The following is a 27,159-nucleotide window of genomic DNA, read 5'->3' on the forward strand; positions in this document are numbered from 1 at the left end:
CTCCAAAGACTCCCAGCTCGAACCCCACATGATTCGGTGGTTCCATCGACAATCCCCCCCCTCCCACCCCGAATGAACCCGTGGCAACCCTCGCATCCCTCAACAGCCCCACGACAACATCCTCAGGACCAGGGAGCAGGGACTGCCTGAGCCATGCGCTAACACACCACGCCGTTCGGGGCTGCTGCGCAGACTCGATTCCCGGGAGGCCTGGTCCCGCCCACGCCGCCTATTGGCTGCCTGGCGCCCTGGTTTCCGTCGCCAAGGACGCGGCGTCCGTCGGTTGCCAAGATGGCGGCGGCGTCGGCGGGGCCGCTGCCGCCCCCTCCGCCAGTGCCGGGCAAGGTCGCCGCCGCGGCCGCCACAGCCACCATCGCTGCTGCACGGGAACCGAGGCTGCCGCGGCCAACCCTTCCGCGCCCGTGACGCGAGGCCTGAGAGACGGAGTGGAGGGAGGAGGAGGAGGAGGCCGGGGCTGCCATGAGGGAGGCGACAGCGGCGGGCGGGGAGGCGGCGCTGAGGTGAAGGATGCTGGCCTGGAGGCCTGGAGCCCGGAGCGCAGTCGCGGAACTGGACCCCGAGTCGTCGGACGCCCGCGACGGAGCCCCCTTCAGCCCCCGCTTGGGCCGCGGGCGCTGCCGGCCTGCCGCCGACCTGTATCCTTCCGGGGGTGGTGGCCGGGGTGGCGGCGTGGGCGGCGGGCCCCTCGCCCCCTGGGACCCCGCGGACTTGGGGCAGGCTGGGCGCGGGGGTGCGCCCCGGCTGTGGGGCGGTGGGCTTCCCGGCCCTGCGCCCGACCCCCGCCGTCCGAATCCTTGAGCGCCGTCCCCCCTTCTCCGCTGTCGTCCCGGTGCGTGAGCCCCGTCCCCCCATCCCCCCACCGTCCGGGTCCGTGAGCCCCGTCCCCCCATCCCCCCACCGTCCGGGTCCGTGAGCCCCGTCCCCCCATCCCCCCACCGTCCGGGTCCGTGAGCCCCGTCCCCCCATCCCCCCACCGTCCGGGTCCGTGAGCCCCGTCCCCCTCATCCCCCCACTGTCCGGGTCCGTGAGCCCCGTCCCCCCATCCCCTGCCGGGGTCCCCTCCCCCACGCCGGGCCTCGAAGCGAGGTTTTCTGGAACGTCGGAGCACCGACCCGCATTGTGCGGGCATTGCTCGGCGGCCTTCAGAACCACGCCTCTGTGTTCTGTGCACCTCCTGGTTCACCGTGCCGCCGGGAGGGAAGAATCCCGCGAGTTAAAGGTCTCCGTGTCCTGCGAGAGTCGGAGTTAGCAGGTCAGGCTGGCACAGCCCCGGTTCATTCGCAGAGCGGTCGGTTTACAGTGGGCGTCGGGCGGTCAGGGGGACCGCCTGCCCCGGGATGAGCTGGAGCCCGCCTCCGCCGCGGCCACGGCTGCTCCATCTCCATAGAGAGTTCAGAAGGGAAGAGTTGTGTTTGCGGAATGTGGAGCGTGTGTCCCACTTCCGAGGACGCTAGGAGGGTGACAAGTCGCGTGGTGCTGGTGGCAGGGCTGGCGGAGGCCGGGACGGGCGGTGGCGGCCTCCGCAGTCACTCCCGCGGCAGAATGCAGTGACTTCTGTCTCCGCTCTGCCGGTGTCCCTACCCCGCGCTGGCCCCGGTTCTGAGACGATGCGCTTTGACAGCGAGCGAGCACAGGCTCTGACGTGCGCTGTCGTGGGCTTCGGGGTGCAGACCCCGTGACAGTGAGGACGGCAGGTGTGGACGGAACTTCCCCTGACCTTGCGGCTCCTGCCGCTGGCCTCTCAGCGAGCCATCGCTCTCCCTGGCCGGTTGCTTGTCCCCAAAACTGCGCTCTCAGACATGTGTTCTGAAACAAACGGGCTCGTTCCCTATACATTTGATCTTGTTCCCTTGACGTTGTATTTTCATAAACACTGAAGTCCTATTACACTGACCCTAATTTATTCTAAATCGGAAAATGGGGAAGCAGGGTCAATGGCTCATTGACACAGTGTATCTTTCCATCATTTTCAGGAATGAAATGGTCGTAGACTTCGTTTTTTATTTCAAGAAAATATTTTTATTTTTTTTATTTTTTTATAATGATTTTTTATTATATTATGTTAGTCACCATACAGTACATCCCAGGTTTCCGATGTAAGGCTCGATGATTCATTAGGTGTTATAGACTTCGTTTTTTAAATGGATGTAGTGGGAACACTGATTAAACATCAGAAAATGGTTGTAAATGAATTAGTAGTACCTCAAAGGAACAAAACCAAACATTAATTCCAGAATTGTAATCATGGTTTCCTGTAACGAAATACATTACTAAAAACATACTTAAATACTACATCTATGGTTGGAATTAAGAAAGCTGTAAATGACTATTTCAATAGATGCCCAAGAGGCTTTAATGAAATCCAACAACTTCTGCTAATATGTGCGTGTACATATATGTAAATATGTATCTACACATCTATCTTTTGCTTATATATATGTATGTATGTATACATATATGACATATATATAAGTTTAAATTGGGATAAAGAGATTCTTTAACATAGTAAGGGCTATGACACTAAATCAAGAATATCATTATATTACTAATTGGAAAAACACTTAAGTACCTTTTGTAAGTATTTGAATGTTCTTAATGTCTGTAATGTTTTCCATTGGATACCTGTTAACAGAGTAGGAGCTCAAATTTATTGAACAAATAACTAAATGGGGGGAGAACAAACGAAAAAACTTTAGTCATAAAATAAGCAAGTGCCTTGGTAAAATTTCTACATGTAATTTCTGAATGTGAATTCAGTACTCAGAGACCATCCAGCTTTCTGTTGAAGACATTTTCTTTCTCAAGTCAGAATCCCCTGACTCAAAGGCTATGAAAGAACAAAACCCTATAAAGTTCATCTAATTAAAATTACCTAAATTTCTATCATTTCAATCTAGAATAGAAATTGAATAAATTTTTCTTTTAAAAAAAATGTGAGGGAGCACCTGGGTGGCTCAGTCAGTTAAGCGTCTGCCTTCTGCTCAGGTTATGACCTGCAGTCCTGGGATCAAATCCCTCATCGGGCTCCCCGCTTGGTGGGGGGGGGGGCCTGCTTCTCTCCTCTCCCCTCAGTCGTGCTCTCTCTCTTCCTCTCTCTCAAATAAATAAAATCTTTAAAAAATAAAAAAGGTGAAAGATCTCTCGTGTTCCCTTCACACTGTGCCTCTTTTTTCTCACAAATATCTCTTTTCCCCTTTCATTTTATTTTAGCACCCACTTTGCCTGTCCCTTCTCTACCTGGTTTATACCCTATTCTTGATTGCCTACACATGTTCTCTCTGACATCCTTGGTCCTTTGCACCCCTATTCCTCTACCTCAACCACCCAAAAACTACTAGAGTCTTACTTCTCTACTCCTTCACTGGAGTAATAACAATGCTGTCAGAGAAAAATCGCAAAACAATACAACTGACTCCACACAGGTGAACAGTTCCCAGCTTCGCCTGAACAAGAACACGGATCTCTGTTGTTCCTCTTAATCCCTGTGCCAGATCTTTATCATCTCCCCCAGCTCTCAGTAGACTGTCTTACTACATCATGAGACAGTAGACACCAGGAAGGCTCTCAGGTCCTTCTTCACAAAACACAAACCCACATACTACAAAACATCACCCCCAACCCCCAACCCCATCTTTTTTTCCAGGCTCACTGATGGGATATCACTTTTACAGTAGAAGATGAGTCTATTCACCTGTGTCTTATTAACATAGTCTTTTTTATTTTTCTGTCTTATTAACGTAGTCTTTTTTATTTTCCTCCTCTGTACCCCTAGATTATAAATTATCCCACCTTATAATTTATTTCAACTTGTAATGGCATTCTTGCCCTCCAGCCTCTAAACACCCTCAGGTCTTGGCTATCCTTAAAACAAACTAAACTAACAATCAAACCCTTTGATCATAAGAGCCCTTTTAACTTTGTTCTAGTATCTCCTGTCTCCATATTCAGACCTCTAAAAAGAGTAGTCTAAATTCACCATCTCTACCTTGAGTCACACTCGGTACTACATTCTAAAATTAACTTAAGCCAATAAAATATAAATATGAGATTGTAAAAGAATACTAACAGAAAATAGAATTTCGTATTTTTCATGTGTTTGAAGGTATAGTAAGTTTACCTTTTGAAAGGAAAGAAATTTTAAGGGAAAAATATTTCAAAGGTGACTCATTAATTTAAAACTTCAGTGGAAGGAGAAATTGTATAAATACAATGATCCAGGAAAAAGACTTAACACTATAGTAGAGGATTAGTATCTACACTATCTCTATTGAATTTATTGAAATTGATTTTTTAAGAAATCAACTTCTCAATAGATGAATGGCCAGTGACTGTGAGCTAACAATTCACCAAAGAGGAAAATAAAAATTAGTCATCATACATGGAAAGTAGTCTATTTTGTTAATACATATATAATAAAACATGGTTTTCCACATGGTCTTTCTAGGGGAAAAAAAGTACTATCCTATGCTCGTGAGGTTTTGAAACATACACACATACATTTTTAATGACATAAGTTTGTATAACACTTTTAGAAACCTATTTTTGTCTGTAAGGCACTAAAGTCTATAAAAAATGTATGTATCTTTTGTCCCGTATATCTACTGAAAATTTTCTCCAAGGAACTTGTTCAGCGAGATTTTTATTAAGCCATTATTATTTTATTTTATTTTATTTTATTTTATTTTATTTTATTTTATTTTATTTTATTTTATTTTTTAAAAGATGTTATTTATTTGACAGACAGAGAGACAGCCAGCGAGAGAGGGAACACAAGCAGGGGGAGTGGGAGAGGAAGAAGCAGGCTCCTAGCGGAGGAGCCCAATGTGGGGCTCGATCCCAGGACTCTGGGATCACGCCCTGAGCTGAAGGCAGATGCTCAATGACTGAGCCACCCAGGCGCCCCCCATTATTCCATTTTAAGCACCATGCCAGGCACTGGAGTTACAGAAATGCCGAGGAGACGTGTACTCATAGGATGTACTCGTGAAGGTGTCGAGTCTCCAGGGAGGGTTTTCTCCTAGAAAATGGGAGGGGAACTGCTTGAGATGGCTCTGAATCATGGGTGGAGTTAGCCAAGCATGTGCGGAGAGATGGTGGCATGATGTGTCAGGGCTTGTTCTGTTGGTAAGTGTATTCGGGTGTGGTCAAAGGATTCATGCAGGAAAGTGTTGAGATTTGAAGTTGAAAAAACAGACCAGATTATAATGCTTTATATACTAGGTCAGGAGATTTAGAATTTATTGTGAATGTAACAGGGAGCTTTAAGAGAATAAGAATGAGAAATCCAGTCAGATTTGCATTTAGCAGGTTTTGAGGGGGTTCATAATGAAATATATGCAGTCTCCTTATCTGAGCTCACGATGTCTAGAAGTACAATTTTTTCCCCAGGGCAAGTGAAATAAATGTTCAGTTCTAATACCAAGTCAGATTTTTTTTTTTTTACACAGAGCACATGCTGGTCACATACTAACACTAATTGTATACCTGTTAGCTGTTCCACAGAAAGTCATTGCCTCCTTAGTATGAGGCTGAGACTATATTGACCAGTCAGATAGCACTGATGCTCGTCCACTGGAGATACAAGCCATTGTCCTTAACTTTATGCTGTCGTTAGAGATATGAAAATCCATCTGGAGAAAAATTTAGAAGAAGAGCGTCAAATATTACTGCAGCAACAAAAAATATGTCGAAATCGAGCACGTAAATATTTTGTGGAATCAAACCGGAGAAAAAAGTAAGTAATTGTATTTTCTTCAGAAGTGTAGAAATGCGAAGTCATAAATTCATAGTTTCTCTACTTTGTAGCATTTTATGAACCTAAGTCATGACATTGCTTTTTCTGTAAAACACTGATCAAGATTTGTGTGCCTTCGTAAATTTTCTTGTTGTTTTTCTGCCTACAGCACAAAGTTGGTTCGTTCCACTGAGTGGGACCATAGCAGTCTTTTCTTGTCATAGGGTGTCTTGTCACAGTGTCATAGGATTGCTGCAAAATGTGCTATCCTCTTTGTTTTCTGTATCTCTCACAGTAAATTAAAAGATTACTAATTAGTGTTTAGTCTCTAATGGAATGTAATTTGATTTTAATTTACTATTCACTTTTATATAATTTTTCTATATAGCTATGCTCATTCATCCAATCAGAAAATGGGGGAAAATATAAATAATGGTGGAAATATGATGCAGAGAATATTTTAAGTGACTACCATTAAAAAAAAAGAAAGCTTTCTAAGCTGGAAGCCTAATAAAATAGAAGAATGAACCATCCAGTCACTGCTTAACATTTTTCAAGGTTTCTTTGAATGATTAGATTTTGTTTTTTAGACAGATTGTTAATAATGTTTTTGCTACCTTGTCGGTGTTTCGTCAGTACATCAATAGCAAATCCCTAGAGTGTATTAACTACATCATTGGGCATGTGTTGCAAATCCCACTTGAGGAATACAAAATTGTTTACCTGTAACTTTGTTGTGGCATTGAATTTCTCTTTAGATTAACCCTTTCACTGTCTGGTGTAGTTGAAGTTACTTAATGAAGCTTGTGTTTTGTATTTGTGTCTTACTGTTTTTCTCCTACCTCTTATCTCCAGGGGCGTATAAAAGGCACACAACGGGTGTTCAATAAAGATGCATAGTCATATGGTGCATAAGTCATGGGCTCTGGAGTCAGAAGAGATCTAGGTTTAAGTCCCCATTCCATGAGTTAGAGTAATTTACTTAATCTCTTTGAGCCTCGGTTTCTTAGTTATGATTGGAATTAATAACATCTATTTCAAGGGATTGTTATGTAGAGCAAAAAGGTAATATTAGAGAGGAACAGTTGAAAACATGTGGAAAATATTTATCGCACTGTCTGACCATAGTGCTTCTTCTTAGTTTATTTTGTTGATTAATAATTAATATTTGTCAATTGTGTGTTTTCTAATAATGGAGTTACTTTGTAAAATAGCACAAAGTGCCTTCCTGTCTTCTCTCATCAAACACTTTTCTCATTTAAAAAAACCCAGAATTCTGGTGTAAAAAGAAGAGAAATTTTGGTTTGGCATTCTAAGAGTCAGAACATATTCCAATATAATTTTTGTTTTATTTTTCTGTTACCCTACGGTGCTGTATAAAGACACATAAACATTTCTTATTAAATGCTAATCATTTTACTTTTTAAAAGGGGCTAACTTATTTGTGCACTTCTGAATTTCAAAATATGTCTATCATCATGGCCTTTTTGGCCTTGCCATTATCTATCCATTTATGTTTTACATTATCTAAGTTTATGCTGTCCACTCACATTATGCTCACACAGTTTTTCTTTAAAAAAACTATTTTTCTTAGAAGCAGAGATGTTCTCCTTCCACTCTTAGTGAGTTACATTTTGACATTAACAGTGCTGTGTCCCCTGTAGTTTTCAAAGGAGAATGTTCATAGCGTCAAGTTCTCTGTTTATTGCCATCAGTTGCTTAAAATCACACATATTTTAATTTTCTTGTTATTTACTACTGCTTGGCTTTTCTATTTGCCAGTATTTTTCTTTTATGTTTTTATTACATTCTCAAGTTTTCCATTCTCTCATTCAGTATCTATAGATGGAGTCCCGTTTGTCTTACTCCCGAGACCTCTGCCCTCACCCCTACCTTCAGTAGATACTGCCCCGGTATGTACTGGTTATCGTTAGGCCTAATGCATAACTGGCATTCTGGGACTTCCCTTTTTTGCTTTTGCTTCCCACAGTATCCCTTTTGTTTTGTTTTACAACGTTAGTTCACTGGCGCACATCCTCACAGAGTTCTCCAATATGTAGACCAAATGATTTTAAGATACACGTACACATAAGGAAATTAACTATTTCCTACATTTTTAAAATTTTCAATTTCAGAACTATCTTTAGTCAATAACTGAACAGGCATTTATTTACTGAATGAGCATAACTGGTTGAGTACCACCGATTAAACATTGTACCAGGAGAAAAAAAAATTTTGTTTATTCTGTTATTACACTCTAGAAATAACAATCTGATTTAACGTGACTTCATAAGGAAAAGAAAATTGAAAAAGGTTTTAAGAAGTGTGCAAAAGGAGCCTCAGATAGTTTTTTTTTTTAGCAGATAGGGTTTTTTTTTAAGTTTGTTTTAATTTTGTTTCTTCAGTCTGTATTTTTAGATTTCAGATATGAGTAAATTCATGTGGCATTTGTTTTTCTCCTTGTGGTTCATTTCACTTTGCATAATACTCTTCGGTTTCATCCATGTTGTTACCAGTGGCAAGATTTCATTATACTCTATGGCTGAGTAGTATCCCAGTATATCAAAATATCTTCTTCATTCACTCATCTATCAATAGGCACTCAATATCTTGACTATTGTAATTAATTCTGCAGTGAACATAAGAATGTATATTTTTTTTAAATTGCTCTTTTTATGTTATTCAGATAAATGATAAATACCCAGAAATGGAATAGCTGGGTCGTATGGTAGTTCTATTCTTCATTTATTGAGGAATCTCCATATGGGTTTCCATAGTGTTTACACCAGTTTACAATCTTATCAACCGTGGGTAAAGGTTCCCATTTCTCCATATCCTCTCCAATACCTGAGATTTCTTGTCATTTTGGAAATAGCCATTCCAGCTGTGAGGTGATTTCTCATAGGGGTTTTGATTTGAATTTTTCTAATAATTAATGGTGTTGAGCATCTTACTCTATATGCCTGTTGGCCATGTGTATGTCTTCTTTGGAAAAATTTCTACTCAGACCCCCTGCCATTTTTAACCAGGTTGTTCACTTTTTTGTTCTTGAGTTGCATGAATTCAGGTGTTAGCCCCTTATTGGACATGTGGTTTGAGGTTCAGATACATGGTGTGCAGCTCAGCAGGCTGCCTTTTCATCTTGTGGATGGTTTCCCTTGCTGTGCAGCAGGATTTTAGTTTGATACAGTCCCATTTGTTGATTTTTGCTTTTTTTGTTCCCTTTGCTTTTTGTGACCCCCCCAAAAAAACACCCCCAAAAAAACACCCCAAAAAAACCCAATAGCTATGACTAACTTCAAGGAACTTACTACTGGTTTTCTTCTAGGCGTTTTATGGCTTCAGATCTTACATTCAAGTCTTTAATCCATTTTAAGTTGATTTCTGTGTATGGTGTAAGACAGTGGTCTAATTCCATTCTTTTGCATGGCTGTTCCCTTTCCTCAGCACCATTAATTGAAGAGACTGTCCTTTCTCCTTTGTATGTTCTTGGCTTCTTTGTTATAGATTAATTATCTGTATATGTGTAGATTTATTTCTGGGTTCTCAATCCGGTTCCATTAATCTGTGTGTCTATTTTTATACCAATAACATACTGTTTTGATTACTATAGATTTGTTGTATAGTTTGATATCAGCAAGTGTGATACGAATCTTTCTCAAGATTGTTTTGACTATTTGAGATCTTTTGTGGTTCCATAGAAATTTTAGAATGATTCTGGTTCTATAAAGTATGCCATTGGTATTTTGATAGGGATTGCATTGAATCCGTAGATTGCTCTATGTGGTATGAACATTCTCACAATACCAATTCTTCTCATCTGTGAACATAGAATACCTTTCCATTTATTTGTTTCTTCAAATTCTTTCACCAGTGTCTTATAGTTTTCCATATAGAGGGCTTTCATCCCCTTGGTTACATTTATTGCCAGATAACTTATTCTTTCTGATGCAATTGTAAATGGGATTGTTTTCTTGATTTACCTTTCTGATGCATCATTATTAGTGTATAGAAATGCAATGGATTTCTGTATATTGATTTTGTATCCTCTGTTGTGTAGCGAATTCTCAGTTGAAAGGTATTGGGTGTTTGTTTGTTTGTTTGTTTGTTTAGCATCTTCAGTTCACGTCATGGCGTTCCCTCCTGGCTTATAAGGTTTCTGCTGGAAGATCTGCTCGAGAGTTTATGGGGTTTCCCTTGTACAGAACAAATTGTTTTTTCCTTGCTGCTTTTAGGATTCTCTCTTTATCCTTAACTTTTACCTTTTTAATTATATGTCTTCTATGGATTTCTTCGTGTTCATCTTATTTGGAACTCTCTGGGATTCCTGGGCTTCAGTGTCTGATTCCCTCCCCAGGTTGAGGAAGTTTTCAGACATTATTTCTCAGGTAATTTCTCTGGCTCTTTCTGTCTGTTGTCGTCTTCTAAGCTCTCTATAGTACAGATGTTATTCTGTGTGCTCTTGTCCCAAAGGTCCCTTGGAGTGTGTTCACTGGTCTTCGTCCATGTTTACTTTGGCTGCTCAGTCTGTGTGGGTTCCACTGCTTTGTCTTCCGCTCACTGGTTTGTTCTGCCTCATTCAGGCCACTGCCGACCCTTTGGTGTAGTTTTCAGTTCAGTTACAACTTCCGTTTGCTACTTGATGTTCATCTATTCTTCTCCCAAGTTTGGTGAACATCTTTATAACCATTACTTTGAACTCTTTATCAGATAGATTGCTTATCACCATTTCATTTAGTTTTTTCTGAAGTATTATCTTGTCCTTTTTCTTGGAACACATTTGTCTTTCTCCTCATTTTTCCTAATGCTCTATGTTTGTTTCTATATATTTCAGTAAGGCAGCAACCTCTCCCGGTCTTGAAGGGGTGGCCTTGTGTAAGCGATGTCCTACAAGGCCAAGAAGTGTAGTCTCCCCTGGTCACCAGAGCAAGGCACTCAGGAACTATCTCCTGTGTGGGCTGTGTGCACTCTTACTGTGGTAAGGCCGTAGCCATGCACACTTGTGGGCAGGGCTGGAGCTCAGTCTGGCTGCAGGAAGGAGCTGTGACTGCTGCCATGTGTTGGCAGGCAGGGATGGCCTCTGACCCCAGCTGTGAAGTGCATTCCTGACTACACATCATGGACACGGCTCTTGGGGGACACACCCACTGCTGCTAGCAGCAGGCTAGAGGGAGAATTCCAAAAGGCTGCTCCCCAGTGCTGGAGTTAGTAAGGTCAACTGAGACAGCAAAAATGGCTTCTGCCATTGTCTCAGTCCCCAGGGGAGAGTCCCTACTGTTTCCCACCCCTCTGGCAGACACTTAAAGGTTCCTAAATGGGTCACTCTTACCTGTTGTCTGTGCACAGTTCAGATTGGTGTTTGAATCTGCACAAAAGCCCTTTAAAAGTGAGTTTTCTGTTCCCTACAGTTTTATAGTTTTCTAATCCCTGTTGATTTTCAAAGACCAGGTTTGGGGCTCATCTCTCCTGTGCAGGATCTAAAGTTTGAGGCACCTAGTATGAAGCTGGAAACTCTTACTCCTCAGGGAAACATTCCATACCTTTTATATCCCTTCTGATCGTGACTCACAGCAATTGGGGTGCAGTTTTTCCTCTAGCAAATTTGTGTTTCTGCCTCTTTCCCTTATTGATGTTGTCCCTTTATCCTTTGTTGTGGAGGCTCCATTCATTCCATTTTCAGGTCCCTTTCAGAGAAAATTATTCCATATGTAGTTGTAAATTTATGTCCATGGGAGGAGGTGGTTCAGGATCTTGCTAGGCTGTTATCTTGAACCCAACTCAACCTTCAGATAGTTTTAAAATACTAATGTAAGCATATAGACTTAAAAGTTCAGATGATCAGACAAAATTCCTGTGAACTAACCAGCAGAATAAGAGAGAAAAGGACAGAATGCAGAAAATTGCCCAAATAAAAAGAAGAAAGGTTACCAGGTAATACATGAGGGGCAAGCACTTTGGAAGACTCACTAAAATCTATGACAAAAAAGATTCCTTAAATACCCTGGAGGCAGAAGGAAATTACCTAAAGAATCATGGAATGAATTACCTGGTGAACATGAAATAATGGGGTATCTGCATTATCTGTTTGTGAAAATGATGCAGTTTGAAGCTTCCCATGAAGCAGGAGATATGTACCCTTAGAATAAGAAGGAATTATACTTTAAGCAATAAGTCATATTTATTATGTTTATCATGTGGATATATATTGTAAGCGAAAAAATATACATAGATTCAAATAAGGTCAGATGTCAGTATGTGTAAATATCCATGGGTATATTATACATAATATAATAATAGAAAATTAAAGAATTTAGGATATTTACAAGTAATCTTTGACCATTTAAAAATGTTCCAGAGGACAGCCATTTATTCACTAAACTAATATTTGCTGGGAGACTTAAAGATTTCATATACTAAAGAATAAAAAATAAAATGCGTGATTCCTGCCCTGGAATTACTATTAGTGAAGTAATAAAGGATGGCAATGCTATGCATAGAATACTGTGACAGTCACCAGCGAGGTTCTCTGGGGCCATACTTAACATGCTGCAGGACAGAGAAGAACTCCAGGAAGGATCAAGTTTTATTAGATGACCAGGTGTTGTCCAGGGTCCTGAGGGGTAAGGGTGTTTAACACAAAGAGGACATTATGTGAAAAAGTTTAATGTCATGAAATATAAGACAAAATATTTATGTCATTTACACAGGAAAATGGGGAAGAGTATCAGGAGATGAAGCTAAAGAGTTGGTCAAAGACATTTTATAACATAGTGTCTATGCCAATCTAAAGAAATTAAACCTTTTCCTTAGTATTTGGAGATGCTGTTGAAGGAGAAAAATCAGAGTGTCATAATCAGATTTATTTTAGCTCATTACAGCAAAGGGTTAGACGGTGAAATGAAAGCAATGGGAGGCAGAGAGAACAAGTAGGAAGTTGTTCTACTGATCTGGGGAGAACACGAGCACAGAGGCCGGGTTGTGACTGAGTGGGTAGGGTCGGAAGGAGTCTAAGGTCAGGTATGGGCGCTCCACGAAGAGCTTTGTCAGAAAGGGAATACTTGCGGGTCACGCAAACTTTAATATTTTTAATATAAATCTTTCTAAATTATAGTGCACATTTCTGTGATCTTTTATACAGATTATAATAAATATTGTTGGAGTTTTCCTTTATGCCCTAGGATTATTATCATAAGCATCAAATATTCTACTCTGTTTTCTTGCTGTTTTGCCCTTGAGCTCTTAAGCTTTATTTAGTTCATAATAGTAGCCTGACAGGTAAGCTTGGTGCATTTATCTGTTAAAGATTTTCTCTTTCACTTTTAGCTGAAATTTCTCTTTTTCAGATTTAAGTCTTTATTTTAAGATAATTATAGATTCACAAGCAGTTGTGAAAAAAATAATAGAGATCCCATAGTACCCTTTACTCAGTTCCCCCCAATGATAGCATCTTGAAAAATTAAAGTTCAGTCTCACAACGAGAATAATGACATTTTTACAGTCAAGATGCAGAACATTTGCATCATCACAAAGATTCCTCACATTGCCCTTTTATAGTGACACCCACTTCCCTCCCACTCCTACCCCCAGAAATCACTAATCTGTCCTCATTTCTACAGTTTTTTCATTTCTAGGGTGTTATATAAATGCTGTTATACTGTATGTAACCTTTTGGAATTGACTTTTTTCACTCAGCACAGTACTCTGGAGTCCATCCAGGTTGTCGTATGTATCAGTTCTTTTTTTTTTTTTTTTTTTTTTTTGGTAAGTGTTTTCCATGATATGGATGGACCAAAGTTTGTTTAACCATTCCTTCATTGAAGGACATCTGGCTAATATCCAGTTTGGGTTACTGTGAATAAAGCTGCTATAAATATGCATGTATAGGTTTTTGTGTGAGTGTAAGTTTTTATTTCTTTGGATAAATGACTGGAAGTAAATTGCTGGAACATATGGTGGTTGCATGTTAGTGTGTTAAGAAATTGCCAAACTGTGTTTCAGAGTGACTGTGCCCACCAACACTGTCAGATTGATCCCAGTTTTCCATGTCCTCATGAGCATTGGTAGTGTTAGTGTTTTTTATTTTAGCCATTTTTATGGGTGTATAGTAATATCTCATTGTATTTTTAATTTTCATTTCCATAATGGCGAGTGATGCACAATATTATTTTGTGCACTTATTTGCTATCTGCTTACCCTCTTTAATGACATTTCCGTTAGTCTTTTGTATGTTTTCTAATCAGATTACTTCTTTACTGTTGAGTGTGAGAGAACTATATACATTCTAGATACTTTGTCAGACTTGGTGGTTTGCAGGTAATGTCTACTCTGGAGGTTCTCTTTTCATCTTCACTGGGTCTTTCCTGGAGCAACACTTATTTTTATAAAGTCCAGTTTATCTGCTTTTTCTTTTTATAAATTGTGCTTTGGTATCAAGTCTAAGAACTCTTTGCTTAACCCTAGATCCAGAAAACTTTCTCCTGTTTTTTCCTAACAGTTTATATTTTTTATTTCATGGTTAAGCCCATGATTACATTGTGAGTTAATTTTTGTATAACGTGTAAGACTTAGGACCCCCTCATCAGAATTCAATTGAGCATATTCATGTGGCTCTATTTCTGGGTTCTCTATTCTATTCATCTATATGTCTTTGCCTCCACCAATACTTCAATTTTGATTGTGACTGTGTCACTGTATCATATGTAGTTGTGGAATTGTGACCGTGTCACCGTATCACGTGTAGTTGTGGAATTGTGACCGTGTCGCCGTATCACGTGTAGTTGTGGAATTGTGACCGTGTCGCCGTATCACGTGTAGTTGTGGAATTGTGACCGTGTCGCCGTATCACGTGTAGTTGTGGAATTGTGACCGTGTCGCCGTATCACGTGTAGTTGTGGAATTGTGACCGTGTCGCCGTATCACGTGTAGTTGTGGAATTGTGACCGTGTCGCCGTATCACGTGTAGTTGTGGAATTGTGACCGTGTCGCCGTATCACGTGTAGTTGTGGAATTGTGACCGTGTCGCCGTATCACGTGTAGTTGTGGAATTGTGACCGTGTCGCCGTATCACGTGTAGTTGTGGAATTGTGACCGTGTCGCCGTATCACGTGTAGTTGTGGAATTGTGACCGTGTCGCCGTATCACGTGTAGTTGTGGAATTGTGACCGTGTCGCCGTATCACGTGTAGTTGTGGAATTGTGACCGTGTCGCCGTATCACGTGTAGTTGTGGAATTGTGACCGTGTCGCCGTATCACGTGTAGTTGTGGAATTGTGACCGTGTCGCCGTATCACGTGTAGTTGTGGAATTGTGACCGTGTCGCCGTATCACGTGTAGTTGTGGAATTGTGACCGTGTCGCCGTATCACGTGTAGTTGTGGAATTGTGACCGTGTCGCCGTATCACGTGTAGTTGTGGAATTGTGACCGTGTCGCCGTATCACGTGTAGTTGTGGAATTGTGACCGTGTCGCCGTATCACGTGTAGTTGTGGAATTGTGACCGTGTCGCCGTATCACGTGTAGTTGTGGAATTGTGACCGTGTCGCCGTATCACGTGTAGTTGTGGAATTGTGACCGTGTCGCCGTATCACGTGTAGTTGTGGAATTGTGACCGTGTCGCCGTATCACGTGTAGTTGTGGAATTGTGATTGTGTACCTGTAAGGTCAGTCTTCAAATCACATAGACTGATTCCTCCCACTTGATTCTTTTTCAGAATTGTTTTAGGTATTCTAATTCCTTTGCCTTTATATATAAAATTTAGAATAACCTTATCTATATCTGTAAAAAATATTGATGAGATTTTTACAGGAATTGCCTTCTACCTTTATATCTACGTGGTGTGAGGAGAAATGACATGGTTTGTTGAGTCGCCTATTTTATTTCAGTTATCGTATTTTTTAGTTCTAAAATTTTCAGTTGGTTCTTCTTTATATTGATTATATCTTGTATTTTTGAGATTTTGTATTTTTCCATTTGCAAACATGTTTATAATTGCTCATTGAGCACTGTTATCATGGCTGCTTTAAAATCTTTGTCAGATAATTCTAACCTCTCTGTCATCTTGGTTTTCACTCAGTTTGAGATCTTCCTGGTTCTTGGAGTAAGTGGTTTTCGGTTAAAACCTGGGCGTAGTCCTATCATGTCATGAGACTGAGACTTCTTCAACGGCAGCTCAGCCCGCTCTCTCTGGCACGGTGCCCGCTGCGGAAGGAGCGTGGGGGCGGACACTGCGTCAGTGCTGGCAGATGGAGGTGGAAGTCTGGCTGCATGAGGGCCCCCATAACTGCAGCAGTAGTGGGCGCCACAGTGGCCCCTGCCGTGGTTCCCACGGACACCACAGTGCGAGCGGCCTCAGGACTGTTCTGGGAGCGCTGGGTGCCTCATTGCGCCTCCACCCTCCAGGGTCGGGGCGCGGGCCCGCTGCTCCAGCCGGCGCGGCGGCGGGTTGGGGAGGGGGGGGCGGTGCCCTGTGGCAGGGGCAAGCCGGTGAGTGCGGGCTCTACACTCACCTGAGCTGCCCGGGACGCGAGCAGGACCGCGGTGCTTTCTCCGCTCTGTGGGATGCGCTAGCGGGCTTTCCGTCTGCGGGGCTGGCTTCTTCTCCTCTGGCCTGGGCTACAGACAGCAAGCTTCAGCTGCCGCTGGTTTGGCGGATCCGCCTGTTGACCTGTGCCCGCTGCCTGCTTCTTCCACTGATGGGCTATTGGAAGTCGTTGGTCAGGCTGCCCCACAGTCCCAAGTCGGTCCGCTTCCTGCTTTCCACCGTTTACGGTCCTCTTATTTTTTCATAATCTATCATGTCTAGGATTTGCATTTGTACTTAGTGGGAGAACTAGCAGAAAGTAGGTCTACCTCCGTCTTACCTGAAGCAGAATTTGTTTCTTTTTGATGTCAGTATTTCTCTTTGAGAACTGGCTGCCTGGGGGTATCAGTGTTGAGGGGGGCACTCTTGGTTTTTGCGTAGGTCCTGATCTCAGGATCGTGGGATCATCCCAGCTCTGCGCTCAGCCAGGAGTCTGCTTGTCCCTCTCCCTCTGCTCCTGCCCCCTGCTCGCTCGCTCGCTCTCAGATAAAATCTTAAAAAAAAGAAAAAAGAACTAACTCCTTAGCCTTTCCTCTTTTATATTTCTAATACATTGTGACCCAGTAAATAGACATCTTCTTTAGAACTGAATCTGAGATACGAATACATGTGAATACTCATATGTGGAACATAAGAAATCGTGCAGAGGACCATAGAGGAAGGGAGGGAAAACTGAATGGGAAGAAATCAGAGAGGGAGACGAACCATGAGAGACTCTGGCTGGACTCCAGGAAACAAACTGAGGGTTACTGAAGGGAGGTGGGTGTGGAGATGGGGTAACCAGGTGATAGGTATTAAGGAGGGCACGTGTGGTGATGAGCACTGTGTATTATACACAACTAATGAATCATTGAACACTACATCACAAACTAAGGGTGTACTGTATGTTGGCTAACTGAATTTAAATTGAAAAAAATGTATATGTGAATAAGAAGCTAAAAGACTCTCTAATGATTAAAATTTATGAACTTCAGTTAATTGATATTGGCATGTTTATTTTGACTGACACCTCAGTCTTTAAAAGAAACGAGATAATATAGTTTCCCTTTGTAGTATGTGCATTACTAATTCTGTGTGGCAAATTGGAATATAGATCTTTGTTGTTTGGGTGTTTTTTCCTCCCATAGTGTGTTAAGGTTTTTTTTTTAAAGATTTTATTTATTTATTTGACAGAGAGACAGCAAGAGAGGGAACACAAGCAAGGGGAGTGGGAGAGGGAGAAGCAGGCTTCCCGCCAAGCAGGGAGCCTGATGCGGGGCTGGATCCCAGGACCCTGGGATCGTGACCTGAGCCAAAGGCAGAAGCTTAAATGGCCGAGCCACCCAGGCGCCCCAAAGGGTTGTTTTAAACTATTCACTTACTTTCTTTTCCAGTCAAGAGAAAGACAATCAGTTGGAAATATGATTTTCAATGTAGGTTTTTGGGATTTCAAATAATTTTAAGTGTTAGCAAGTATAGAATTAATAATCTGTGACACATGTTTCTTTGCCAAGCAATGAAAAGTGACAGTATATTCTTCAGGTTAACTTTATTTCTTATAGGCTGTTGGCATTATTATATATTTAAAATGTTATGCTTTATTCCTGAAAACTACCTTTTCTCCAGTTGTATTTTTTTAATTGGAGTGATATTCTATTTTTACATTTTTTAAATTTCTAATTATCTTAAAATATGTTTTTAAACTTAAATTTGATCATATCTTTAAAAAAAGATCATATCTCTAGAAAATTGTAACTACCTAAATGTGAAAATAGTTCCATCTAGAATAAAGAATTACATAACAAAAAGCCAGCTTTCCAATTCTGCCTGTGTCTCCTGTGGCCTCAGGAACTGTTACTACTATGTGTAGATTCTGTTGTTAAAGTTGTTGCCATTGACAGTTATTTCTTCACTTTTCAACAGTATTTCCAGAGATGAAAATGATATTCCATAGCTGTGAATTCCTGGGAAACCAGAATGAACTATTTGACATGTGTCATCATTTGATTCAGGGGCTAACTTTGAGCCCAGGTGGTATATATGTTTTATGAGGCACAATTGCACGTGTTAAACACACCCTTCAAAATTTGCTAAGGTACATTTTTCATAGTACCCAAGATCAGAAGACAATCGAAATGTCCATCAACAGGTGAATATATAAAGAAAATGTGGGAGATACATACACCATGTAATATGACTTCAGCCTAAGAAAAGAAGGATATCCTGCCATTTGTGACAACAGGAATGAACTTGGAGGACATTATGCTAAGTGAAATGAGCCAGACACAGATAAATATCACATGATCTCACTTACATGTGGAATCCAAAAAAAAATGGAACTCATAGTAACAGAGTGGAATGGTGCTTACCAAAGGCTGGGGGGAGGGGCCAGGGGAAAGAAGACATAATGCTCATAGGGTACAAACTTTCAGCTATGAGATGAGTGAGTTCTGGAAATCTAATGTATAGCATGATGACTGTAATTAATAATGTATTATATGCCTGAAATCTGCAAGTTTTCTCACCACCAAAAAAAAAAAAAAAAAGATAACTATGGGAGGAGGAGCATATGTGCACAACTTTGGTTGTGACAATCATTTCACGATATATACATATATATAGACATCATGTTGTATACTTTAAATATGTAGTTTTTATTTTTCAAAAATAAGTAAATGAGTTTTTTTAAGTTGCTAAGGCAGACCATTTTTCTTCTGTGAGAAAGGCTAATTCCAGTGTTAATGGGAAACAGCAACATACTCTCCCAACTCTGAATCCTACAATGACAGAGAGGCTATCTTTCTTGGTTTTGTCACCAGGTCTTTCAATTCCCATAGCACTTCCCATAGCATCCGGCACATAACAGCATAAAGGGAGCTCGGGAACTAGGGAAAGAACTATATCAGTCATGTCTACAATTGCTTATTAAAACTTTTTTATTATTAGGCCCATCACTGAGTTTAGGAGCAAAAGCTTCTGCTTCTTGGTCACGTTCCATCCCTGGTTTAATTTTATTCAATCTAGCACACACTTTCTTTCCTATGGTCCTGGAAAGTACTATGTGAAATTATTATTACTTTCTATATACATTTGAGCCCAGAGAACAATATGAGATAATAGTCATGATAACTCACTATCAAAATCACTCTCTGGTTATAGCAAGGAAAACATTACATGTTAGCTTTAGAGATTCATTATTCTTCATTGCCTCAAACTTTGCTGAACTGGTATTATTTTCATTTTCTCAAAATGCTAATTTCTCCCCCCCCACCTCACCCCCGCAACTCAGAACCTTGGCATGCTATTTCTTCTACCTAGAGCACTTTTCCCCCACCCACTTCTTTTCATGACTGGCCTTATTCTGAATTTTTTATCTTAAATGTCATGTTCCCAGAGAAATATTCCCTTTCACCTTATTTAAAGTGAGTTCCCTTGGCTCTCTGTCTTGCACTAGAGTTTTGTTTTTCTTTTCTAATTTACTTCATAGCATCTATAACCACTTACTTGGTTTTGTTAGCTTGCTTCATTAGATTATAAATAACTGCATAGACCACATCTGTATTGCTTACTGTTATATCCCCAGCAGATAATAGTAAGTCAAGATAATACATAATCGCTGTTAAACATGTTCTGATTATATTGGAAGTTGACATATGGTCAAGCGTTCATTCAGCAATTATTTGTTAAACATCTTTCACACCCTGAGCCGAAGGCAGACGCTTAACGACTGCGCTACCCAGGCGCCCCTCCTCATTGTCACTTCTAACCATGGTTCTCTTTTCTTTAAAATCCATCAGGTCTTTTTCTTTTTTTAACTTTTTTTTTCTTTGAAGTGTAGTCGACATACACAATGTTACATTAGTTTTAAGTGTACAGCATAAGGATTGGACATCTCTATACCTTGTGCTCACCACAACTGAAGCTGCCATTTGTCCCCATACAACACCGTCACAGTGTCATTGACTCTCTTCCCTATGTTGTGCCTTCCATCCTCCTGACTTATTCATTCCATAACTAGAATTCTGTGCCTCCCACAGCCCTCCACCCATTTTGCCCATCTCCCCATTCCCTCCCCTCTGGCATCTACCAGTTTTTTTCTCTGTATTTATGGATCTGTTTCTGCTTTGTTTGTTTCTTTTTTCTTTCTTTTTTTTTTTAGATTCCACATATGGGTGAAATCATATGGTTTTTGTCTTTCTCAGTCTGACTTATTTCACTTAGCATAACACCCTCTAGCTCCATCTGTATTGTCACTGATGGCAAGATCTCATTCCTTTTTATGGTTAATATCCCAGTGTGTGTGTGTGTGTGTGTGTGTGTGTGTGTGTGTGTGTGTAGATAGATAGATGATAAGCAGAACAAACACAACTTTATCCATTCCTCTATCAATAGATACTGAGGTTGCTTCCATATCTTGGCTATTGTAAATAATGCTGCAGTAAAAATAGGGGTGCATAATTAATGTTTTATTTTCTTTTTTAAGAATTTTATTTATTTGAGAGAGCAAGAGAGAGAGACAGAGAGACAGCAGGAGCAGGGGCAAAGGGAGATGGAGAAGCAGACTCCCTGAAGAAGGAGCCTGACATGGGACTCAATCCCAGGCCCCTGGGATCATGCCCTGAGCTGAAAGCAGACACTTAGCCAATTGAGCCACTCAGGCACACCAATGTTTTGTTTTCTTTAAGTAGATGCCCAGTAGCAGAATTATTGAATCATAGGATATTTCTATTTTTAACCTTTTGAGGAACCTCCGTACTGTTTTCCACAGTGGCTGCACCAGTTTGCATTCCTGCCAACAGTGCGTGGGGGTTCCTTTTTCTCCACATCCTCACCAACACTTGTTTCTTGTGGTTTGGATATTGGCCATTCTGTCAGGTGTAAGGTGATATCTCATTGTAGTTTTGATTTTCATTTCCTTGATGATGTTGAGCATCTTTTCATGTGCCTATTGGCCATCTGTGTGTCCTTTTGGGAAAATGTCTATTCAGGTCCTCTAACCATTTTTAATGGATTGTTTAATTTTTTAGTGTTGAGTGGTGTAAGTTATTTATTTTGACTCTTCAGCCCTTATCAGATATATCATTTTGCAAATATCTTCTCCCATTCAGTAGATTGCCTTTTCATTCTGTCAGTGGTTTCCTTCAGTGTGCCAAAGATTTTTTTACCAAAGATGTAGTCCCAATAGTTTATTTTTGCTTTTGTTTTTCTTGCCTAAGGAGGCATATCTTGAAAAATGTTGCTAAGTTAATGGCCAAGAGATTATTGCCTGTGTTTTCTTTTAGGAGGTTTATGGTTTCAAGTCTGACATTTAGGTCTTTAAACCATTTTGAGTTTATTTCTGTGTATAATGTAAGAAAGTGGTCCAGTTTCATTCTTTTGCATGTAGCTGTTCAGTTTTCTGCCAGCTCTTTTGTTCTTGGAGAAGTGTCCTAAAGATTCCCTCCCCTCCACCAACCTCTGGGATTAGTAAATAAATCTCCTTCGTGTCCGCCCTAGGTACTCTTCAAACTGCTGCTTCTGTGCGGTATCTCAGTGAGGTGGTTTGTTATGCTGTTTCTTCAAGGCAGACACTCCGTTCCCTGTCGCCTTCTGGCTCTCCCAGAGCTAAGCTCACTGGTTTTAAAGGCAATGGAGTTAAGCCCCACTGATTGTAAAATCTCAAGAAGTGAAGCCCCACTGGTTTTCAAGGCCAAATGTTACAGGGATTTGTCTTCCCAGCACAGGGCCCCTGTGTCTGGGGTACCTGGTGTGGGGTCTTTTTCTCTCCCTTCTTCGGGCTTGTGGTGTCCCTTCCATTTGTGGTTAATCTCCCTGGGAGTTTGGCTACTGACCACATCTCCACCCCTCTACCCTTTTTGATGTGGCCTCGTCTCTACCGTTGACTGTGGAGAGTCTGTTCTGCCAGTCTTTGGGTGAGTTTCTAGGTTAGTTGACTGACTGAGGTGGTGCTGCCAAGGTGTATCTGTGGGATGAGGTGAGCTGTGGAGATCCTCCTACTCTACCATCTTCCCAGGCTCCCACACTGACTTTTAGTTTGAGGCTTGTCCTAGATGGCTGCACGATGGCTCGAACTGTCTCTTCTCCTGTGTCTTACACAGCACACCCCAGGCTGCTCCAGCCACACTGGCCAAGGCCTGCTTCTGAGCCCTTGACATGGGACTAGTCTAAATGGAAATGTGTCTTCCTCAGCTGGAGATGGTGAGGTCTGTCTGTCCTCCCCAAGAACTCCAGGTCTCAAGTCCTTTGAGCTACACCCGCAGGTCAGCACCATCATATGCTCTTGACACTGGTCGGGAGGGGAAATGGATATTCACACTTGATAAAACCTTCCCCTGTGAAAGAACTGGCCCCACAGCACAAAGAGGAGGCAGTGAACCCTCACTCCTCAGTCCTCTTTCTCCCTTGGAGACCCCTCCTGTATCTTTTGACTGGAGCATTTAGACAATTTACATTTTATCATTGATAGACATGTACTTATTGCCATTTTGTTCATTGTTTTCTAGCTGTTTTTATAGTTCTCTGTTCCTTTCCTCTTTTGCCTTCTTTCCTTGTGATTGAGGACTTTCTTCAGTGTTATGCTTGGCTTTCTTTCTCTTTATTTTTTGTCTCTATTATAGGTTTTCGGCTTGTGGTTACTGTGAGATTCACATATAACATCCTAAGTACATAGTAGTCTATATTAAGTTGATGTCACTTAAGTTCAAACACATTGTAAAAGAACTTCATTTTTACTTCCTTCTCCATGTTTAATGTAAATGTTGTCATATTTTACATCCTTTTTATTTTGTGAGTCCCCTTTATTTTTTAGATATAATTGATTTTACTACTTTTGTCTTTTAACTGTCATACTAGCTTTACAAGTGATTGCTCTATTACCTTTACTGTATGTTTCCTTTTACTCTTGATATTATTTCTTTTTATAGCTTTTCTTCTAATTATGGTATTTTCTTTTCCACTAAAAGTAATCCCTTTCACATTTATTGTAAGGCCAGGTTACTGGTGATGAACTCCTTTAATTTTTGTTTGTCTGGGAAACTCTTTATCTCTCCTTCAATTCTGAATGATAACCTTGCCAAGTAGAGTATTCTAAGTTCTAGGGTTTTTCCTTTTAGCGCTTTGAATATATCATGTCACTCTTCTGGCCTGCAAAGTTTCTGTTGAAAAAATCAGCTGACAGACTTATGGGGTTTCCCTTGTACATAATTAGTTTCTTCTCTTTTGCTGCTTTTAAAATTCTCTCTTGGTCTTTAATCTTTGGCATTTTAATTATTATGCATCATGGTGTAGACCTCTGTGGGTTCATCTCGTCTGGAATTCTCTGTGCTTCCTGAACCTGGATGTCTGTTTCCTTCCCCAGGTTAGGAAGTTTTCAGCTATTATTTCTTCAAATAAGCTTTCTGCCCCTTCTCTCTTTTCCTTACGAGATCCCTATGATGCAAATATTCGTTTGCTTAATGTTGTCCAAGAGATCCTTTAACCTATCTTTTTTTTTTCTTCCTTTTCTTTTTGCTGTTCAGCTTGGGTGTTTTGTTTTCCAGTACTTTGTCTTCCAGATTGCTCATCCATTCTTCTGTATCCTCTAATCTGTTGATTCCTTCTAGTGTTATTTTTTCATTTCAGTTATTGTATGTTTTGATTCTTGATTTGGTCTTTTTAATATTTTCTATCTGTTTGTTAAAGTTTTCACTGAGTTCATCCATTTTTCTCTCCAATGTGGTGAGCATCTTGATGACTATTACTTTGAACTCTTTATCAGGTAGATTTGTTATCTCCATTTTGTTTAGTTCTTTTTCTGAGGTTTTTGTCTTGTTATTTGAAGCATATTCCTTTGTCTTCATTTTGCTTGACTTTCTGTGTTTGTTTCTATGAAATAGGTAGAACATCTAATTTTCCTAAACCTGGAGGAATGGTTTTGTGTATCATTGTCCCTTGTGTAGATGTGACTTTGGCTGGCTGACTGGAGCTATGGCTGGCATGGGCTGGGGGTTCCAGGGCAATCTATGCTGTGGCTACCCTGGTGGGATAGCCAGAGCTAAAGTAGATGTGGGCCAAAGTGGGCAGAGGTTTCCCTGGTCCCCAGGCTCTTTTAAAACATATGCTATCTAACTATACTGTTCACCAGTACCTCTCATTATTACAGTGATCTATAGATCCTCTGTGTCATTGCTTGAAAGTTTTAGCACCTGGCTCTTCTTGCCTCCTTACCGCTATTCCAGTGATCGTTCTTTATAATTTCAGTATCTTCATTTTCTTGAACTTCACCCATTCAGTGGCATCTCACCTCAGCTACTACCAATTATTCCTCCATCTCAAAAATTTCAGTTTCAGGAATCTCAATCTCTGATCTATACCTCCTATCTCTCCATGTCTCTTCCTCTAGTAACGTGAGTTTAGCAATTGTAAGACCCCATCCCAGTCCATTTCTCTTATCATCCTTTCTTTGTTGTTCCTATCTCTCTTATTCTCACTTCTTTTCAAACTGAGCTTCTTACTCCATGGTTTGTCACTATCATTCCCTTGCATATACCTTCAAATCCCTTTAGTCAGTCTCCACCCCTCAGGAACCACTGTTCTAATTGCTATCATCAGAATCAGTTTTGCCAGTTCCTACACGTTTGTTAATGGTCTCTTTCACTAATATTGAGATTTATTCATGTCATTACATACATCAGTAGTTCATACTTTTTTTTATTGCTGAGGGGTATTGCATTGTAAGGATGTATCATAATTTGTTTATCCATTCTCCTATTGATGGACTTTAGGTTGTTCTAATTGGGGGCTATTAATAAAGCTGCTGGCTGAAAGTTAACTCAAGCTGAAATTGTAAAACATGAGAGAATCAGTTAGTAAGACATCTTTTTATGGACATATGTTTCATTTTCCCTGAGTAAAGGTAGAATTGCTAGATCCTAGGGCACATGTATGTTTTCCATATATGAAACTTCAAAAAGCTTCCCAAGAGGACTATTTTACCCACCAGAAATGTACATGTACATGAGTTCTCAGTTGCTTCATAACTTTCCCACTCAGTCTTTTTCATTTTAGCCATATAGTAGGTATGAAATGGTTTTAATTTGCACTTCCCTTATTAGCGATTTTTTTGTGATTTTTGTGACATCTCTATTCAAATATTTTGTCCATTTTTAATTGGATAATTTGTCTTCAAGTTGTAAGATTCTTTTATATATTCTGGATGTAGTTCCTTTGTCAGAGATATCTATTGCAAGTATTTTCTTCCAATCTGTGGCCTGCCTTTTTATTTTCTTAACGAAATCTTTCAAAAAGCGGTTTTAAGTTTTGATGAAGTATAGTTTGTCAATTTTTTTTCTGTAGTTAGTGCTTCTTCTGAACTCCCTAAGACATTTGGCTACCCCAAGATTGTGAAGTGTTTTCTTGTTTTCTTCTGGAAAGTTTATACTTTTAGCTTTTAGGTTTAAGTTTATCATCTATCTCAATTATTTGTATGTGGTGTTATGTAAGGTTGAGTTTCCTTTTTTTTTTTTAAGTTGATTTAGTTGTTCCAGCAGCATTTGTTGGGGAAAAAAATTCCTTTCCACATTTAGAGGCTTTGCCTCCTTTTTCAAAAATCAGCATATGTGAGGGTTTATTTCTGCATTCTGTATCATATTCCATTGGTCTATTTATTCTTATACCAATACTACACTGCCTTGATTATTGTGGCATTATGTCAGAAACTGTCCACAGCACTGTTAACGTTTTGGGTAAGAGCATTCTTTGTTATGGGGGACTACCTGTGTATTTTAAGATGTTTAGCAGCATCCTGGCCTCTGCCTACTAGATACCAGCAGCACACCCCAGTGGTGGCAATTAAAAATGTTTCCAGACATTGCCAAACGTTCACTGAGAGGGAAAGGGGCAAAATTGCCCCCAGTTGAGAACCACTGTTTTATAGTGAAATAAGATAGTGCACACCCTCCAGTTTTGTTTTAATTCAAGATTGTTTTGCCTATTCTAGGTATTTTTGGTTTTCCATACAAATAAACCTGCCTGGTTTTGAGTGGGATTGTAATGAATATACAGATCATTTAGGGAGAATTAATATCATAACAGTATTGAGTCTTGTAATACATGAAATCCATGAACTAGTATATTTCTCCTTTCCTCTTTCCTCTTTGTATGTGTGTGTAATTTCTCTTAGCTGTATTTTCTGGTTTTTATTGGAAAGTTCTTACATGTCTTTTGTTATGTAACTTAGGCATTTCATTTTCTGTGATGCTGTTGTAGATGGATTTATTTAAATTTCATTTTCCATTGTTATATGTAGAAATACAATTGATTTTTCTATATTGACCTTGTATTCCGAGAGCTTGTTAAATCCACTCATTAGTTCTAAATTCCTTAGCATATTCCATTTGTATAATCAGGTCATTTGCAAATAAAGGGAATTTAACACCTATCTTTCCAGTTGATATGCCTTTTACTTTTATGTTGGCCTTATTGAACTTTCTAGGAGCTCCAGTGTAATGAGGAATAGAAGCAATATGAGTGAGCTTTTTCGCCTTCTATCCCTTTGAAGGGAAGTATTAACTATTTTACTGTTAACTATCCTGCTAGCTACGGATTTGGGTAGATGCCTTCATTAGATTGAGGAAGTTTCCTTTCATTCCTAGTTTGCTCAGAGTTCTTATCATGAACTTGTGTTAAATATTATCATATACTTGTTCTCCTTTATTTGGTCAGTGTGGTTAATTTCACTGATTAATTTTGATATGTCAAGTCAACCTTGCCTTCCAGGGGTAGCTCTCATTTGGTAATGATATGGAGTAATGATAATGGAGTTTTTTAATAAACTGATGGATTTTATTTGCTAATATTTTGTGAAGGAT

General features: G+C 40.4%; 1 protein-coding gene across 1 annotated transcript in view; it reads left to right on the forward strand.

Annotated features, from left to right (window-relative positions):
* Positions 1 to 112: 112 nt before the first annotated feature.
* Positions 113 to 27,159, forward strand: part of CEP126 (centrosomal protein 126) — an 85,593-nt gene continuing 58,546 nt past the window's right edge. The window contains exons 1-2 of the mRNA XM_026505907.4: positions 113 to 656; positions 5,636 to 5,755. Coding sequence (XP_026361692.2) covers positions 529 to 656; positions 5,636 to 5,755 — 248 coding nt within the window. The 5' untranslated portion in view covers positions 113 to 528. The remainder of the gene's footprint in view (positions 657 to 5,635; positions 5,756 to 27,159) is intronic.

Source organism: Ursus arctos, unplaced genomic scaffold, assembly GCF_023065955.2.
Source record: "Ursus arctos isolate Adak ecotype North America unplaced genomic scaffold, UrsArc2.0 scaffold_22, whole genome shotgun sequence".
NCBI classification, from domain to species: domain Eukaryota; kingdom Metazoa; phylum Chordata; class Mammalia; order Carnivora; family Ursidae; genus Ursus; species Ursus arctos.